This window comes from Cherax quadricarinatus, chromosome 19, assembly GCF_038502225.1.
Source record: "Cherax quadricarinatus isolate ZL_2023a chromosome 19, ASM3850222v1, whole genome shotgun sequence".
Taxonomy (NCBI): domain Eukaryota; kingdom Metazoa; phylum Arthropoda; class Malacostraca; order Decapoda; family Parastacidae; genus Cherax; species Cherax quadricarinatus.
The window spans coordinates 48,188,510-48,205,763 of record NC_091310.1 but is presented as its reverse complement, the minus strand read 5'-3'; the positions used below and the strand labels follow the sequence as shown (position 1 = coordinate 48,205,763).

At 44.7% G+C, this 17,254-nt stretch overlaps 2 protein-coding genes across 9 annotated transcripts in view; one reads left to right on the top strand and one right to left on the bottom strand.

Moving 5' to 3' along the window:
- LOC128688145 (pneumococcal serine-rich repeat protein) overlaps positions 1-17,254 on the bottom strand; it is an 88,364-nt gene that overhangs the window by 15,592 nt on the left and 55,518 nt on the right. For 3 of the 6 annotated variants that reach the window (XM_070086813.1, XM_070086812.1, XM_070086811.1), the window contains 3 exons: positions 15,817-15,983; positions 2,334-6,994; positions 122-249 (listed from right to left, as the gene is read on the bottom strand). In XM_070086813.1, coding sequence (XP_069942914.1) covers positions 122-249; positions 2,334-6,994; positions 15,817-15,838 — 4,811 coding nt within the window. In that variant the 5' untranslated portion in view covers positions 15,839-15,983. Of the gene's footprint in view, positions 1-121; positions 250-2,333; positions 6,995-10,144; positions 10,840-15,816; positions 15,984-17,254 lie in introns of those variants that run through there. The other 3 variants (XM_070086810.1, XM_070086814.1, XM_070086815.1) reach the window with 3 other exon arrangements.
- Positions 13,160-17,254, top strand: part of RNaseX25 (Ribonuclease X25) — a 36,214-nt gene continuing 32,119 nt past the window's right edge. The window contains exon 1 of one of the 3 annotated variants that reach the window (XM_070086816.1): positions 13,160-13,342. The gene's annotated coding sequence lies outside the window, so the exon portion shown is untranslated. Of the gene's footprint in view, positions 13,343-16,620; positions 16,751-17,015; positions 17,039-17,254 lie in introns of those variants that run through there. The other 2 variants (XM_070086817.1, XM_070086818.1) reach the window with 2 other exon arrangements.

Here is a 17,254-nt window from a genome sequence, read left to right as displayed (position 1 = left end):
TAGGAGTGACCAGTGAAGAGGCGTGGTCCAGAAGCTGTGAATCGACCCCTGCAACCACAAATAGGTGAGCGCACACACACACTCTCTTAGCATTGATGACATAAATGAAATGTGTACTTACTTTTCGTGAGTGATGTAGAGAACACTGGTGCGGGAACACAGGTTGTTGGAGGTGAAGATGATAATGCCCACACCAGTGACCACCACACCTACCACACTGATACCAGCTATCACTGCCACCCGCGCCTTCTGTATTATAATAAAAACCTGTTACAGCACACACACACACACACACACACACACACACACACACACACACACACACACACACACACACACACACACATATATATATATATATATATATATATATATATATATATATATATGTATGTGTGTGCTTAACAATTCGCAAATGGGCGAAATTATTTATAGACATTGTCTCTCAGTTCATAGCAAGATTCGAATCTGCACACTTAGCATCAAAGTAGGCAGTACTTTATCCACATAGCCAGATCCCAGATAAGTATGGGCGCCTAGCCGAAGCTAGACGGTCACTCCCATACCCCAGAACACCAGGCTTGTGATAAATTATTTCATCTCTCAGAAATTTTCTTAAAATCTGGATAAATACAATCTGCCAGTCCATTTCACTCTTGAATAATTTATGTGATTCTGTATGTCTGTTAGTTACCTGTTCTCAAAGGCACTTGTCGATAGACACTTGGCCTGTTGCTTAGTTGGGGTATGAATTTGTGTGTTAGTTACCATTTATCAAAAGACACTTGTCGACAGACACATGGACTGTACTCACCTATATGTGGTTGCAGGGATCAAGTTACAGCATCTACTGCTACTCCGAAACCCTCTCCAGGTAAACTCCAGGTAACTCTCAAGATTGTTCCACTTCCTAAAAACACTAAGGCTGAAAAAATACTTCTTTACTTTCCCTACGGCTCATCTGAATTTTCAATTTCCAGTTGTGCCCTCGTGTTCTTATTTCCAGTCTCTGAAACATTCTGTCCCTGTTCACTTTGTCAATTCCTCTTTAAGTATTTTGTACGTCATAATCATGTCCTACCTAGCCATCATGTCCTCCAGTGTCATCAGGTTGAGTTTCTTTAACCTTTCCTCATAGTATACATCCCTTAGCTCTGGGACTAGTTTTATTGCAAACCTCTGCTCTTTCTACAATTTCTTGATGTGCTTGACCAGGTTTGAGTTCCATATTGGTGCTGCACACTCCCAATATGGGCCTGACACACATAGTGTAAAGTGTTGTGAATACTTAGGTATCGAAACACTATCCTTCGATTTGCCAGACGTACATTTGCTGCGGTAGCTATTAGGTTGATGTGTACCTCAGGGGATATGCTTGGTATGACATTCACCCCAAGGTCCTTCTCCTTGAATGAGGTTTGCAACCTTTGTCCTCCGAGCCTGTACTCCGTCTGTACACTTCTTTGTCCTCCCCAAGCTTCATAACTTTACACTTAGGGGCGAATTGTCAGACCAGGCTTGTTAGTTGTGTGTGTGTGTGTGTGTGTGTGTGTGTGTGTGTGTGTGTGTGTGTGTGTGTGTGTGTGTGTGTTTGTGTGTGTGTGTGTATGTGTGTGTGTGTGTGTGTGTGTGTGTGTGTGTGTGTGTGTGTGTGTGTGTGTGTGTGTGTGTGTGTGTGTGTGTGTACTCACCTATTTGTGGTTGCAGGGGTCGAGACATAGCTCCTGGCCCTGCCAAGTGTGTGTGTGTACTCACCTATTTGTACTCACCTATTTGTGGTTGCAGGGGTCGAGTCCTAGCTCCTGGCCCCGCCTCTTCACCGGTTGCTACTAGGCCCTCTCTCTCCCCGCTCCATGAGCTTTATCAAACCTCGTCTTAAAACTGTGTATGGTTCCTGCCTCCACTACGTCATTTTCTAGGCTATTCCACTGCCTTACAACTCTATGACTGAAGAAATACTTCCTACTATCTCTCTGACTCATTTGTGTCTTCAACTTCCAATTGTGGCCTCTTGTTTCTGTGTCCCCTCCCTGGAACATCCTGTCCTTGTCCACCTTGTCTATTCCACGCAGTATTTTATATGTCGTTATCATGTCTCCCCTGACCCTCCTGTCCTCCAGTGTCGTCAGGCCGATTTCCCTTAATCTTTCTTCATAGGACATTCCCCTTAGCTCTGGAACTAACCTTGTGTGTGTGTGTGTGTGTGTGTGTGTGTGTGTGTGTGTGTGTGTGTGTGTGTGTGTGTGTGTGTGTGTGTGTGTGTGTGTGTGTGTGTGTGTGTGTGTGTGTGTGCGTGTGTGTGTGTGTGTGTTTCCAGAATTTAAAATCCATACCTTTGTGCGAGCAATGTTGGAGTCAACAGTTTTTCTTGTATTGTTTACTTCCTCGGAGAGGGTTCGGATGGTATCCATCACGGTGAGGATGTAGTCGTTCTGAGCTTGCAGGACGAGGTCAGGGTCGTTGGCACCTTCCATCGCCAAGCCGTCCAGAGTGTCCGCCTCTTGGTGCAGGCGGAGAGCGTGCTGCTCATCCATTGTGCCTGATGACACCTCCTCCACTAGCACGTCGATGCTCTTCACGGTGGCGTTTACTCGTCTCCACCAACTGCTGTTCCTTGGGATTATATGAGTACTTGTGGTCTCCAAGAACCGCATGGATTCAGTAGCTTCCAAGGCCTCTGCAGCTTCTGAAGCCGTGTTTTCGAAAGATGACCTTCGTTTCCTAATTGGCCTTGATGCTCTCTGGAGTTTCCTATTATCAACAGGCTTAACACTCTTCAATCGCGTGACATAAAAGACACCTCTGGATAAGGCAACCCCTCGTCGCTTTCTTCGGCCCTTGCCTGTAGAGCTTCCTTCATCAAACTTGGGTTCTTGTCCTCCATCTTCGTGGCTGGATTTCTCTTGGTCAAGTTCTTCACTGGTAACTGAAGTAGTGGAGGTGATGGTGTGTGGTGTGTTAGTAGCGAACTGCATAGTTATGGTAGTTGGTGTGGCGATGGTGGTAGACATTCTTTCGGTGATAGATGCTGCCTCTGTAGAAGATACAGCCTCTATGGTGGTAGACGCAGCCTCTGTGATGGTAGATGCAGTATCTGTGGTGATGGATGCAGCCTCTGTGGTGGTAGATGCAGCCTCTGTGATAGTAAATGCAGCCTTTGTGATGGTAGATGTAGCCTCTATGGTGGTAGATGTAGCCTCTGTGGCGGTAGATGCAGCCTCTGTTATGGTAGATACAGCCTCTGTGGTGGTAGATGCAGCCTCTGTGGTGGTAGATGCAATCTCTGTGGTGGTAGATGCAGCCTCTGTGATGATAGATGCAGTCTCTGTGGTGGTAGATGCAGCCTCCGTGGTAGATGAAGTCTCTGTGGTGGTAGATGCTGCCTCTTTGGTGGTAGATGCAGCCTCGGTGGTCGATGAAGCCTCTGTCCTGGAAAGTGCAACTTCTGTTGTGGTGGAAGATGCAGCCTCTAAAGTAGTAGATGCAGCCTCTGTGGAAGGTGCAGCCTCTGTGGTGGTAAAAGCAGCCTCTATAGTGGTAGATGAAGCCTCTATAGTGGTAGATGAAGTCTCTGTGGTAGATGCTGCCTCTGTGGTGGTAGATGTAGCCTCTATAGTGGTAGATGAAGCCTCTATAGTGGTAGATAAAGCCTCTGTGGTAGATGCTGCCTCGGTGGTGGTAGATGAAGCCTCTGTGGTGGTAGATGCAGCTGCTGTAGTGGTAGATGCAGCCTCTATAGTGGTAGATGCAGCCTCTATAGTGGTAGATGCAGCCTCTGTAGTAGTAGATACAGCCTCTGTAGTGGTAAATGCATTCTCTGTGGTGGTAGATGTAGCCTCTGTGGTGGTAGATGAAACCTCTGTAGTGGTAGATGCAGCTTCTGTAGTGGTAGATGCAGCCTTTATAGTGGTAGATGCAGCCTTTATAGTGGTAGATGCAGCCTCTATAGTGGTAGATGCAGCCTCTGTGGTGGTAGATGCAGCCTCTATAGTGGCAGAGTCAGCTTCTGTAATGGTAGATGTAGTCTCTGTGGTGGTAGATGCAGCCCCTATGGTTGTAGATGCAGCTTCTATAGTGGTAGATGCAGCTTCTGTGGTGGTAGATGCAGCCTCTGTGGTGGTAGATGCAGTCTCTATAGTGGTAGATGATGCTTCTATGGTGGTAGATGCAGCCTCTATAGTGGTAGATGAAGCCTCTATGGTGGTAGATGCAGCAGCTGTGGTGGTAGATGCAGCTTCTATAGTGGTAGATGCAGCCTCTATGGTCGTAGATGCAGCTTCTATAGTGGTAGATGCAGCCTCTATAGTGGTAGATTCTGACTCTGGGGTGATAGATGCAGCTTCTGTAGTGGTAGATGCAGCCTCTGTGGTAGTAGATGCAGCCTCTATAGTGGTAGATGCAGCCTCTATGGTGGTAGATGCAGCCTCTGTGGTGGTAGATGCAGCTTCTATAGTGGTAGATGCAGCCTCTATGGTGGTAGATGCAGCTTCTATAGTGGTAGATGCAGCCTCTATAGTGGTAGATGAAGCCTCTATGGTTGTAGAAGTAGCCTCTGTGGTGGTAGATGCAGCCTCTATAGTGGTAGATTCTGACTCTGGGGTGATAGATGCAGCTTCTGTGGTGGTAGATGCAGCCTCTATAGTGGTAGATGCTGCTTCTATGGTGGTAGATGCAGCCTCTGTGGTGGTAGATGCAGCCTCTGTGATGGTAGATGCAGCCTCTGTGGTGGTAGATGCAGCTGTGGTGGTAGATGCAGCCTCGATAGTGGTAGATGCTGCCTCTATGGTGGTATATGCAACCTCTGTGGTGATAGATGCAGCTGTGGTGGTAGATGTTGTCTCTGTGGTGGAAGATGCAGCTTCTATAGTGATAGATGCTGCCTCTATAGTGGTAGATGATGCCTCTATGGTGGTAGAAGCAGCCTCTGTGGAGGTAGATGCAGCCTCTTTAGTGGTAGATGCAGCCTCTGTAGTGGTAGATGCAGTCTGTGTGGTGGTAGACGCTGCCTCTATAGTGGTAGATGATGCCTCTATGGTGGTAGATGCAGCCTCTGTAGTGGTAGATGCAGCCTCTTTGCTGGTAGATGCAGCCTCTGTGGCGGTAGATGCAGTCTCTGTGGGTGTAGATGCAGTCTCTGTGGTGGTAGATGCAGTCTCTGTGGTGGTAGATGCTGCCTCTATAGTGTTAGATGCAGCCTCTATGATGGTAGATGCTGCCTCTACAGTGGTAGATGCTGCCTCTATAGTGGTAGATGCAGCCTCTGTGATGGTAGATGTTGCCTCTACATTGGTAGATGCTGCCTCTATAGTGGTAGACGCAGCCTCTGTGGTCGCAGATGCAGTCTCTGTAGTGGTAGATGCTGCTTCTATAGCGGTAGATGCAGTCTCTGTGGTGGTAGATGGAGCCTCTGTGGTGGTAGATGCTGTCTCTATAGTGGTAGATGCAGGCTCTGTGGTAGTAGATGCAGCCTCAGTGGTGGTAGATGCTGCCTCTATAGTGGCAGATGCAGCCTCTCTGGTGGTAGATGCAGCCTCTGTGGTGGTAGATGCAGTCTCTGTGGTGGTAGATGCAGTCTCTGTGGTGGTAGATGCAGCCTCTGTGGTGGCAGATGCAGCTTCTGTGGTGGTAGATGCAGTCTCTCTGGTGGTAGATGCAGCCTCTGTGGTGGCAGATGCAGTCTCTGTGGTGGTAGATGCAGCCTCTCTGGTGGTAGATGCAGCCTCTGTGGTGGTAGATGCAGTCTCTGTGGTGGTAGATGCAGCCTCTCTGGTGGTAGATGCTGTCTCTGTGGTGGTAGATGCAGTCTCTGTGGTGGTAGATGCAGTCTCTGTGGTGGCAGATGCAGTCTCTGTGGTGGTAGATGCAGTCTCTGTGGTGGTAGATGCAGCCTCTCTGGTGGTAGATGCTGTCTCTGTGGTGGTAGATGCAGCCTCTCTGGTGGTAGATGCTGTCTCTGTGGTGGTGTTTGTGACTGGTTTAGTACAGGTAGCAAAGAAGTTTGATATATTACTAGTTGGTGTGGTATCAGTGGTGATTGGTTTGGTGAACGGGGTGGTAGTGGTTGATGCGTCAGTAATGGTGGTTGGTGCTGTGGTTGATTTGATGGTTGTGGTGGTAATGCTTGGTATAGTGATGGTGCTTGTTATGGTATTGTTTTTGGTTGGTATTAGTGTGGAGGATGATGTGGTGGTAGTGATTTCTGGTATTGTATGTGTAGTGGCTGGCGTGGTGGTAGTTGTAGTTGTTGCAGTTTGTGGGGTGATAGTTGTGTTATATGAGGCACTGGAAATGGTGGTTGTGAGGGTGGTTGGTATGGTTGTAGTGATGGTAGATGGGATGGAGGTGGTTCTTGAAGCAGTAATTATTGCTGGTGTGGGGGTAGTTGTTGTGGCAGTAATTGTTGTCAGTGAGGGAGTGGTGGTTAAAGTAGTAGTGCTGGTAGTTGCCATGGTGGTGGTTGACGTGGTAGCAGTTGTAGATGGTGTGAGAGTGGTTAATGTGGTAGTAGTTCTTAGTGTAGAGGCGGTTGATGTAGTTGCAGTAGGTGTGAGGGTGATTGATGTGGTAGTAGTAGTAGCTGGGGTGGTGGTGGTGGTGGTGGTGGGTGATATGGTAGTGGCAGTTAATGTGGAAGTGGTTGATGTGGCAGTAGTTGGTGCAGGGGTGGTTGATGTGGTAGAAGTAGTTGCGGTGGTGGTGGTTGATGTGGTAGTAGTTGCGGTGGTGGTGGTTGATGTGGTAGTAGTAGTTGCGGTGGTGGTGGTTGATGTGGAAGTAGTTACAGTTGGTGTTAAGTTGGTTGATGTAGTGATAACAGTTAGTGTTGCAGTCGCTGGAAGGATGCTGGGTGAGGTTGAGTCAAAGACAGCAGTACTGGAAGACAATGTGGCATTGATGGAGGTAACGGAGACAACCAAGGCAGTGAGGTTGGCGAGGGAGGACGCGACGTGACGGAGGGCCTCACTAACTTCCTCCATGGAGTGAAGGTCTCCAGCTGTGGACAAGCAGACAAATGCTAATTACTGAACAGTGAAGAACAACACACACAAGTGAACGCAGAAAAACTAAAATACGGTGGAAATTATTATACTTATACTCGCACCCGTTGGGGCGAGTGTGATTTGTTAATGGGAGGTAAACAGGTTTGATCCGAGGAAAGTGAGTGCATCATAGCCAAAATATAAAAATATTTTTGACAACTATTATTTGTTAAGATTGTGAGAAATATGTGAATAATGTTAATGTATCTGCTCATCTGTGTTAATTATACCCAGAATGATATAGTTAAATTAACGTTAGTTTAATATTTTTATTATATAGGTATGATTCAGGTGAGCGTTGCCCTAATTCCTTGGATCAAGAAAGCCCTTCACCGGCATTAAAACTCCCTTGAAGGGGGATTTCTTTAAATACACTAGGTGTTACCTGGAGGTTACCTGGAGGTTATTCCGGGGATCAACGCCCCCGCGGCCCGGTCCATGACCAGGCCTCCCGATGGATCAGGGCCTGATCAACTAGGCTGTTACTGCTGGCCGCACGCAGTCCAACGTACGAGCCACAGCCCGGCTGATCCGGCACCGACTTTAGGTATCTGTCCAGCTCTCTCTTGAAGGCAGCCAGGGGTTTATTGGCAATTCCCCTAATGCTTGATGGGAGGCTGTTGAACATTTTTGGGCCCCGGACACTTATGGTGTTTTCCCTTAGTGTACCAATGGCGCCCCTACTTTTTATTGGCGGCACTTTGCATCGCCTGCCCAGTCTTTTACTTTCGTAGGGAGTGATTTCTGTGTGCAGATTTGGGACCATTCCTTCCAAGATTTTCCAAGTGTAGATTATGATATATCTCTCCCTCCTGCGTCCCAACGAGTACAAGTCAAGTGCTTCCAAGCGTTCCCAGTAGTTAAGGTGCTTGACAGAACTTATACGTGCAGTAAAGGATCTCTGTACACTCTCTAGATCTGCGATTTCACCTGCTTTGTATGGAGATATTAATGTACAGCAGTATTCCAGCCTAGAGAGAACAAGTGATTTGAAAAGGATCATCATGGGCTTGGCATCTCTCGTTTTGAAAGTTCTCATTATCCATCCTATCATTTTCTTTGCACGTGCGATCGTGGCACTGTTGTGATCCTTGAAAGTGAGATCCTCAGACATTACTACTCCCAGGTCCCTTACATTATTTTTCCGCTCTATTGTGTAGTGTAATATATTTTTCTATGCACATTGTTTAAGAAAATAAATTATTAATTGTATGCTATACCTTTCATTGACGTCAAAATGAAAATAGAGTTAGTGTAACAAGATGTGTGAACCTGAGTAAATTGAGTGTCCAGCAGTATGAGAGTGCGCTGCACTGGTGTTCTCTTACAAATGTTGGATAAAAATTATCCCGAGGACCGCCCCTTGTAATGTGATTCCCTTATGTGCCTTACAGAACTCTTGCTGGAGTTGTGTTAGAGGCAAGAGAGAGAGAGAGAGGAATAGGTACACTGCATATTACCGGACTGCAAGAAGATATTTGTTACCGTACCTCACAAGAGATTAGGAGAAAAACTGAACGAATGTTGGAGAAGAGATGTTAGACTGAGAAAGTGTAACAAGGCCCACTAAGCCCGTATCCTGATGGTAAAAGCTCTTGCTTCACACTCTGAGGGGCCCGGGTTTGATTCATGCCAAAGGGAGAAACACTGGACGTTTCTTACACTGGTTGTCCCATCAGTAAAAATGGGTACCTGGGTGTTAATCGACTGGTGTGAGTCGCATCCTGGGACAAAATTGACCTAATTTGTCCGAAATGCTCTGCATAACAAGCGGCTTTCTATAATAGTAGTGACTGACGTCAGCTAGGCCTGTATACCTTGTACATGTACTTGTAGAAATAAAGATATTATATTATTATTATTATTATATTAATTAAGCCAGAAGAGACAGTCAGATGGGTACCCATTTGCACACAATGTAAAATCAATGAAGATAATAAAATCTTATAAGGGCAAATAAAGGCTATAAATGACGCTGGAGAGACTGTAAACAAACACCAGGAAATGGAAATAATGAGGAACCCAGAAGGGATATAGATTGTAAAACACATACAAGCGACCAAACAGATTGAAAGGAACATGTCAACTAACTTGTCATTTAGACAGAATGGATAATGAGAACTTTCAAAACAAGAGAGTATTGTATTGTGTTGACGACTCCATTTAAGGCAGGAGACATGTCAGAACTGAAACAGATACTGAGATTATTTGCACTCCACATAGAGCCAAGAAGTATTTAAAATTCTGGGAATGCCTAAAAGTACAGAATATGGACTCAGGAGCAGAGAGAGAGAGAGAGAGAGAGAGAGAGAGAGAGAGAGAGAGAGAGAGAGAGAGAGAGAGAGAGAGAGAGAGACAGAGAGAGAGACAGAGAGAGAGACAGAGAGACAGAGAGAGAGAGAGAGAGAGAGAGAGAGAGAGAGAGAGAGAGAGAGAGAGAGAGAGAGAGAGAGAGAGAGAGAGAGAGAGAGAGAGAGAGAGAGAGAGAGAGAGAGAGAGTGATAATATATGCTTGGAAAATACTAGTCACAAATCTACATAGTACCAACAACTTACTGGAGTGTGAGATATGGTACAAAATATAAAATAAACAAAGTGAAAAGCAGGGGTGCCATGTAAACAATAAGAGAACACTATATTAACATCCACAGGCCAAGATTATTCACCACTCTGCCAAAAGATATGGGAAATACTGCCTGAACAGGCAGATGTCTTCAAGTACCAGATCAGCCAGGCTATTCCTCCTCTGATGCAATCTCTCTCTTTGATTTTTTTTTAACGGAAACTACCCTATTGCACCAGTACGCAGTACCAGTTGTATACTCCAAAATGAACCTAAGGACTAAAGGGAACCCCTCACCTGATAAAGCATGGTAAGAAACTGGAAAGTAAAGACATTCAACGAGAGTAATCCATAATCAAAGGGAAAAGAACTCTAGGGAAAAACTAAAGTAACTGAACCTTACATTAGGGGATAGAACAACACCCATCTAAATAAAAAAAAAAAGCTTGTGGTAAAGGATTCATAGCACTGCATAACCCCATTGATACCGATTAAATTAGCTATGACTTGTAAACGTGGAAGAAAACTATTAGTCACCCACCTGAGACGAAGCCAAAGTTGTGCCAACCATCGACCAAGAACAAAATAGTCATTGTGCGAAGTATCCTGCCAACCATAATGACGCCACAAGTGCAACTTAGTGCAGCCAAAATATTCTCTATAATTACTAATGATCTATATTCAATGATCGATTGACAACGAAAACATTTATATGTGATTTATATCGTGCATGTTATTTCTTTCTGGTAACACAGGACACTAAATATAAAATTATCCGCTGGTATCAATATTAAAAGTTGTCATGGAGTTGAGGTGGCAGTGAGACGGGTCAAATACACAGGGACTTGCACCTCCCTTCTGTCGAGAAGTGAGTCCTCCCTCACAACACTCGATTCCATATATCCGCTAGTGCACTGCGTTACCAGTGAGGGCATGGTGCCACCACACAGACCTGGAGGGGTATCGTGCTGGGGATATCGTAAACCACAGTACACTGTAAACGATCCCCTGGCTCGTCTGTCGGGGCAGGCGTGAAAGTGTCAGCTTGCCTGTCTGGCACATGTACTGCCACACACACACACACACACACACACCATACAAAAACAAACAAACACACACACACAGACAGGAGGTGTGAATCGACCCCCTGCAACCACAAACAGGTGAGTACACACACACACACTTTCCTGTCAGAGAATTGCACCTTCCTGTCGTCGAGGATGATGATGATGATGATGATAATAATAAATTAAGCGTTGAACCTGAGATCATGCAGCACTTCAGGAAGGGATATGTGAAAGGAGGAATGTGTAAAGGTGATGGAGTGAAGGATTGGAGTGTATGAGGACAGGGGCTAAGGAGAGTGCAAGAGGAAAAATAAAATCACAGTTGGTGCAATGAGTTAGTTTCTGTTAAAAAGTCAAATACGTAGTCTGCATCATAGGTGGGACTTTTAATAAAGATGCCAGTGAGAATTAGTGTGTTGGGGAGGTGGAGATGATGGAAATGAATTATGCTTGCCCACTAATACGATGAACAATTGAATAAGATTTGTTAAACTGACAGTACCCCTCCCCCCCACCAGCAGTCCTCACATAGTGGTGCCAATCGTTTTTCCATAAGATATCCTTTAGTGACTCCATGGGGAAGTGGAACAGAATTCTTCCTCCGTAAGCCATGCGTGTCGTAAGAGGCGACTAAAATGCCAGGAGCAAGGGGCTAGTAACCCCTTCTCCTGTATATATTACTAAATTTGAAAGGAGAAACTTTCGTTTTTCCTTTTGGGCCACCCCACCTCAGTGGGATACGGCTGGTACGTTGAAAGAAAAGATCCTTCAGTGAGGCGCATGTGGCCGATATGTAGGCAGGATAAGATAAGATTTCGTTCGGATTTTTAACCCCGGAAGATTAGCCACCCAGGATAACCCAAGAAAGTCAGTGCGTCATCGAGGACTGTCTAACTTATTTCCATTGGGGTCCTTAATCTTGTCCCCCAGGATGCGACCCACACCAGTCGACTAACACCCAGGTACCTATTTGCTGTTAGGTGAACAGGACAACAGGTGTAAGGAAACGTGTCGAAATGTTTCCACCCGCCGGGAATCGAACCCGGGCCCTCCGTGTGTGAAGCGGGAGCTTTAGCCACCAGGCCACCGGGCCACCCAGAGACTGCACTCTCCCAAATACGACAGCAGTGGGAAGACGGCCAGAAACCCAAACATGGTTTGGCAGAAGATATTTTGTTGTGGACCATCATTGTTGCCATTAGTTGTGAAATTTTGAGAAATAAGTGAAAAATAATCTGAGTAAGGAATACCCCTGTGGGTAATTGGGTCATGAACAGCTGATCGAGTGGCTGATTCTGCATGTTGTAACTGAACATGACTGTAACCGTACCACCCAGGGACCCAGAAGTCTTAAATGAGGACTGTCTTCCTGACGTGAAGAACTACGCCTTCTTGTTGGGAAGCGCACTTATGTAATACCTTCATTTTCTCTGCTGAATTGATTAACCTCAGGTTGTGACACAGTACATTGTTAACAATGTAGGGAGTGTTAGCACATACAGTAGCGTGAAATATATTATCAGCAAATTGAATCATATAACCCCTTCAATGACGGATATATCTTACAGATGGTGAGGGGTTCTTGATCCGAGGAATTAGCGTCAATGTTATGTTACGTAAGTAGTAGGAGACTACTATTACTAGACATGATGGTTAGCTGTCAGTGAAAGATTAGGGCGCTGACCTGGAGTTTACCTGGAGAGAGTTCCGGGGGTCAACGCCCCCGCGGCCCGGTCTGTGACCAGGCCTCCTGGTGGATCAGAGCCTGATCAACCAGGCTGTTGCTGCTGGCTGCACGCTGTGCAAGAGTTCAAACCTCGCCACACCCACAGGGGATGGGTAGCCACAATGTAGACACCAAGTTGGTAGGATACACTGGCAGACGACGTGATCTTTTCTACCTAATAAACCACCGCAGATTATTATTATTATTATTATCAAGGGAAGCGCTAAACCCGGAGGATTATACAGCGCCTGGGGGGATGTGGAAGGCATTCAGGCTTAATTCGGGGAACTGGAGCACAGATCCAATTCCTTAAATCAAGAGCCCCTCATCAACATCAAGGAACCTTCCTTGAGGGGAAACCACAACAGAGCTGTTGTGTTTTACTACAATGTCACTGCATTTCCCGAACTCCCATCCACAACAATTTGTGGCCGTTGTGGCGAATTTCAGTGAAACTCTCGCTTGTGTGTGCTTTCGCTTCACACGGCGAGCTTCCAGGTTCGATTCCCGGCGAGGGTAGAAACATTTCGACGCGCTTCCTTACACCGGTTGTCCTGTTTACCTAGCAGCAAGTAGGTACCTGGGTGTTAGTCGACTGATATGCGTCACATCCTGGGGGACAAGATTGAGGACTCCAATGGAAATAAGACAGTCCTCGATGACGCACTGCTTTTCTTGGGTTATCCTGGGTGGCTAACTCTCCGGAGATAAAAAAAAAATCCGAACGAAATCTTATCTTATCTTATCTTACATCACGAAGTCCTAGCTGGCTGGCACCGTCACTCCTTACCATCAGCTTCAACAGTCAATGCCCTTAATCCACTCCTCTACGGTGTTTACGAGTGTTTTCTTGTGTTTCTGCGACTTTTCCGAACCGTCGAAGTGAGAGTTGCCAGATTTTATGAATTGCAACTATGCAAACAACAAGCCAGTAACCCAGTCAGTGGTAAGCCAGCTCTGTTATGAGATTGTAGTTGTATGTGGCTCTGCAAGTGCTCTGTTGTCTTAATGTTCCTATCCACAGATAGCCAAGCCAACCCAGGTACCTTGTTCTAAGCCACTGGCTTGGCCTGCTCTGCAAGCCATCTCTACATCTGTGGTCGTGCCTACAAGCTTTGTTTTCGTCTGGTCAATGCCTTTCCTATCAAGGCCTAATATAATAGCCTAAATTGAGTCGAGTTGTGTCTCAGAAAAGCAGACGAGTTGTGGGTTACTGGATTCCCACCTTACAGCAGTGACTCAAACTTGTGCATGTTATTAGACTATCTGCCTGCATAAGAGGGAAACCCTATCATGCAGGCTGCACGTAGTACTGACAAACCTCTTTCCGTCCGCGGGATATAGGCAGCCACGATATAGACACGAATCTGATAGGATAAACTTGGGATACACTGGCAGACAACAACCTTTTCTATATTATAAACCACAGCAAAGCTATTGTGTATTTCTACAATGCCACTACGTTTCCCATCCATAACGTTAGAGCTACCCTTCCCTCCCTCGAAACAAACTTGAATTAGCACCTGCTGTGAATATACGGTGAAAAGCTCTGTTCCACAAGGCACAGTACTAGCTCCCATCTTGTTCCTCATCCTCATATCCGACATAGACAAGGATGTCAGCCACAGCACCGTGTCTTCCTTTGCAGATGACACCCGAATCTGCATGACAGTGTCTTCCATTGCAGACACTGCAAGGCTCAGGCGGACATCAACCAAATCTTTCAGTGGGCTGCAGAAAACAATATGAAGTTCAACGATGAGAAATTTCAATTACTCAGATATGGTAAACATGAGGAAATTAAATCTTCATCAGAGTACAAAACAAATTCTGGCCACAAAATAGAGCGAAACACCAACGTCAAAGACCTGGGAGTGATTATGTCGGAGGATCTCACCTTCAAGGACCATAACATTGTATCAATCGCATCTGCTAGAAAAATGACAGGATGGATAATGAGAACCTTCAAAACTAGGGAGGCCTAAGCCCATGATGACACTCTTCAGGTCACTTGTTCTATCTAGGCTGGAATATTGCTGCACTCTAACAGCACCTTTCAAGGCAGGTGAAATTGCCGACCTAGAAAATGTACAGAGAACTTTCACGGCGCGCATAACGGAGATAAAACACCTCAATTACTGGGAGCGCTTGAGGTTTCTAAACCTGTATTCCCTGGAACGCAGGAGGGAGAGATACATGATTATATACACCTGGAAAATCCTAGAGGGACTAGTACCTGAACTTGCTTACATGAAAATCACTCACTACGAAAGCAAAGACTTGGCAGACGATGCACCATCCCCCAATGAAAAGCAGGGGGTGTCACTAGCACGTTAAGAGACCATACAATAAGTGTCAGGGGCCCGAGACTGTTCAACTGCCTCCCAGTACACATAAGGGGGATTACCAACAGACCCCTGGCAGTCTTCAAGCTGGCACTGGACAAGCACCTAAAGTCAGTTCCTGATCAGCCGGGCTGTGGCTCGTACGTTGGTTTGCGTGCAGCCAGCAGCAACAGCCTGGTTGATCAGGCGCTGATCCACCAGGAGGCCTGGTCACAGACCGGGCCGCGGGGGCGTTGACCCCCGAAACTCTCTCCAGGTAAACTCCAGGTAATACGTAAACCTGAAGACTGTTTCTGGGGGTCCATTCCCCCGGCAGCGGTTCCTAACTGTTCCGCCTGGAGGATCTAGGTCTGATCAACTGTAAAACATTAATAGTTAACCTAATTAAAAATTTCTGACTCTCGAATTTTTTGATCAGGCAGGTGGTGAGAGATATCGGAATTAGTTTAACATCGTTATAATGCACCCCATATCCAAATGATTACAGAGGTACATAATGGGTCCAGGGACTGGGCCACAAAGATTTGTTAGCTAAACGAGTTACAGTGGTAGTGTACTATTTACATGGCTACAGTCGTAATGAGTTATTAGTGCAGACATGAATTAGGTCACAAAAATATTACCTTATATTTTAAGAAGATATGCTTGAAAAAAGGTTTAAGTGGTTATACATTATTTAGATTAGATTTTGCCACCGTTAGAGTTAGTTTAGAGTTTAATATGTTTATTATGCACCCCATACCCATCCTGTGGGCGGTAGTCAAAAGATTACAGAGGTACATAATGGGTCCAGGGACTGGGCCTCAAAGTTTTGATAGCTGAGCAAGTTACAGAGGCAATGAATTCACAATTTACAAAGGTAATGAACTCACAATTTACAAAGGTAATGAACTCCAGGTAGGTCTAGTCACAATCATTACAAGTTACAAAGGTATTTACAGATTACAGAGGTACACAATGGGTCCAGGGACCGGGCTCCAAAGTTTTGATGGCTGAACTAGGTACAAGGTAATGAACTCACAAGTTACAAAGGTAATGAACTCACAAGTTACAAAGGTAATGAATACTTACTTACGTTTATACATGGCTGCAATCATGAACAAATTTTAGAGTAATGAGCAATTCACACTTCCACACCCGGTCACAACTGTAATGAGTTATTGGTGCAAATGTTGATTGCTGAGTCTCTCTCTCTCTCACACACACCGAAGTGGCTAGTTTATTGTGCGCCCCATATCCATCCTGTGGACGGTAGCGCGAGAGCATATGGATACACAAAAGGTCTAGGAACTAGGCCCCAAAGGGTTAACAGGAATACATATGGATTTATATCTACATATCTATAGTTATACATTATTTATAAAAGACAAAGTCAGGATATTTTTCCAGGATGGTTGATATGTCAATGAATAAAATTGATATATCTAAGAGGAAACGCACTTTGTTAACTAGAATAAGGAATAGGAATAAAAGTGATTGTTTATGAGTTTGGGAACCTCCAAATACATGGTTTATGTAATGCAGTACATTCAATTTCATGGCAAACACGGTAATGTGTTCCTGGAAACATTTCAGAATAGTTTCGTAGGAAACAAATGCAAACATTTTAATACAAAACATATTGTTTTAACATACCATCAAATGTCCATAACATGCATGAAGTATAATAAATGACTGTCATGTGAAACCCTTACAAATTAATTAACTAGCAATAATTTAAAAATGTCCAATTATATACCTAGGGGTATACGAATACAACCAGAGTTTACTATAATCCTTATTTTTGGAATATCAGAATATTCATGTTAGTGTATAGATGAATAGCAGCCTTAGTGACCAATCTGTGGTAGATAATCTTTAAACCTAAAATAATAACTTCAAAAAACATATTTTAAGTCGAAAAGGAGATTACAGATAAAAGTAGAGCTCAGTACCGTTTTGTAAGCGTTGTGTTTACACTTGGAGGTCGTCAGGTTGCTGATAATTCTTTTCACTTTCCAGTGACTAAAGTGAGAAATATTGCGTATTTATTAATCACAACTACATAAAAGATACACATAACAGTGATACAACCAACTACTCGTATATGAATAATAAATGGGCTTTCTAATAAAGATCTAACCCATGGAAATATTAGTGTAGAGGTGCCTTTGTTCAGTGGCAGTAGTGTTGGGCCAGATATCACTTGGAGATTTATACGTCGTAGTCTTAAGATAATACCAATATTACTGCATATGTGATGCTCACTATTAAAATACAAAAAAAATGTGCAACATTATAATGGAATCGCCAACAAGGTTAACGAGATAAGCAAGATTTTTAATTAATTCTAAGACTTGAACTTAGGGAAATGTGTATTATTTTACGACACCTTTTTATTTATTTATTAATTTGAGAATGATACAGAGAAGTACAAAAGAATACAGTTAAATGCAGCATGCCAAAGCCACTTGAATGCATAGCATTACTGGCAGGCTTAAAATTAACTTAAGATTAACTAAGCAATGAAGTAT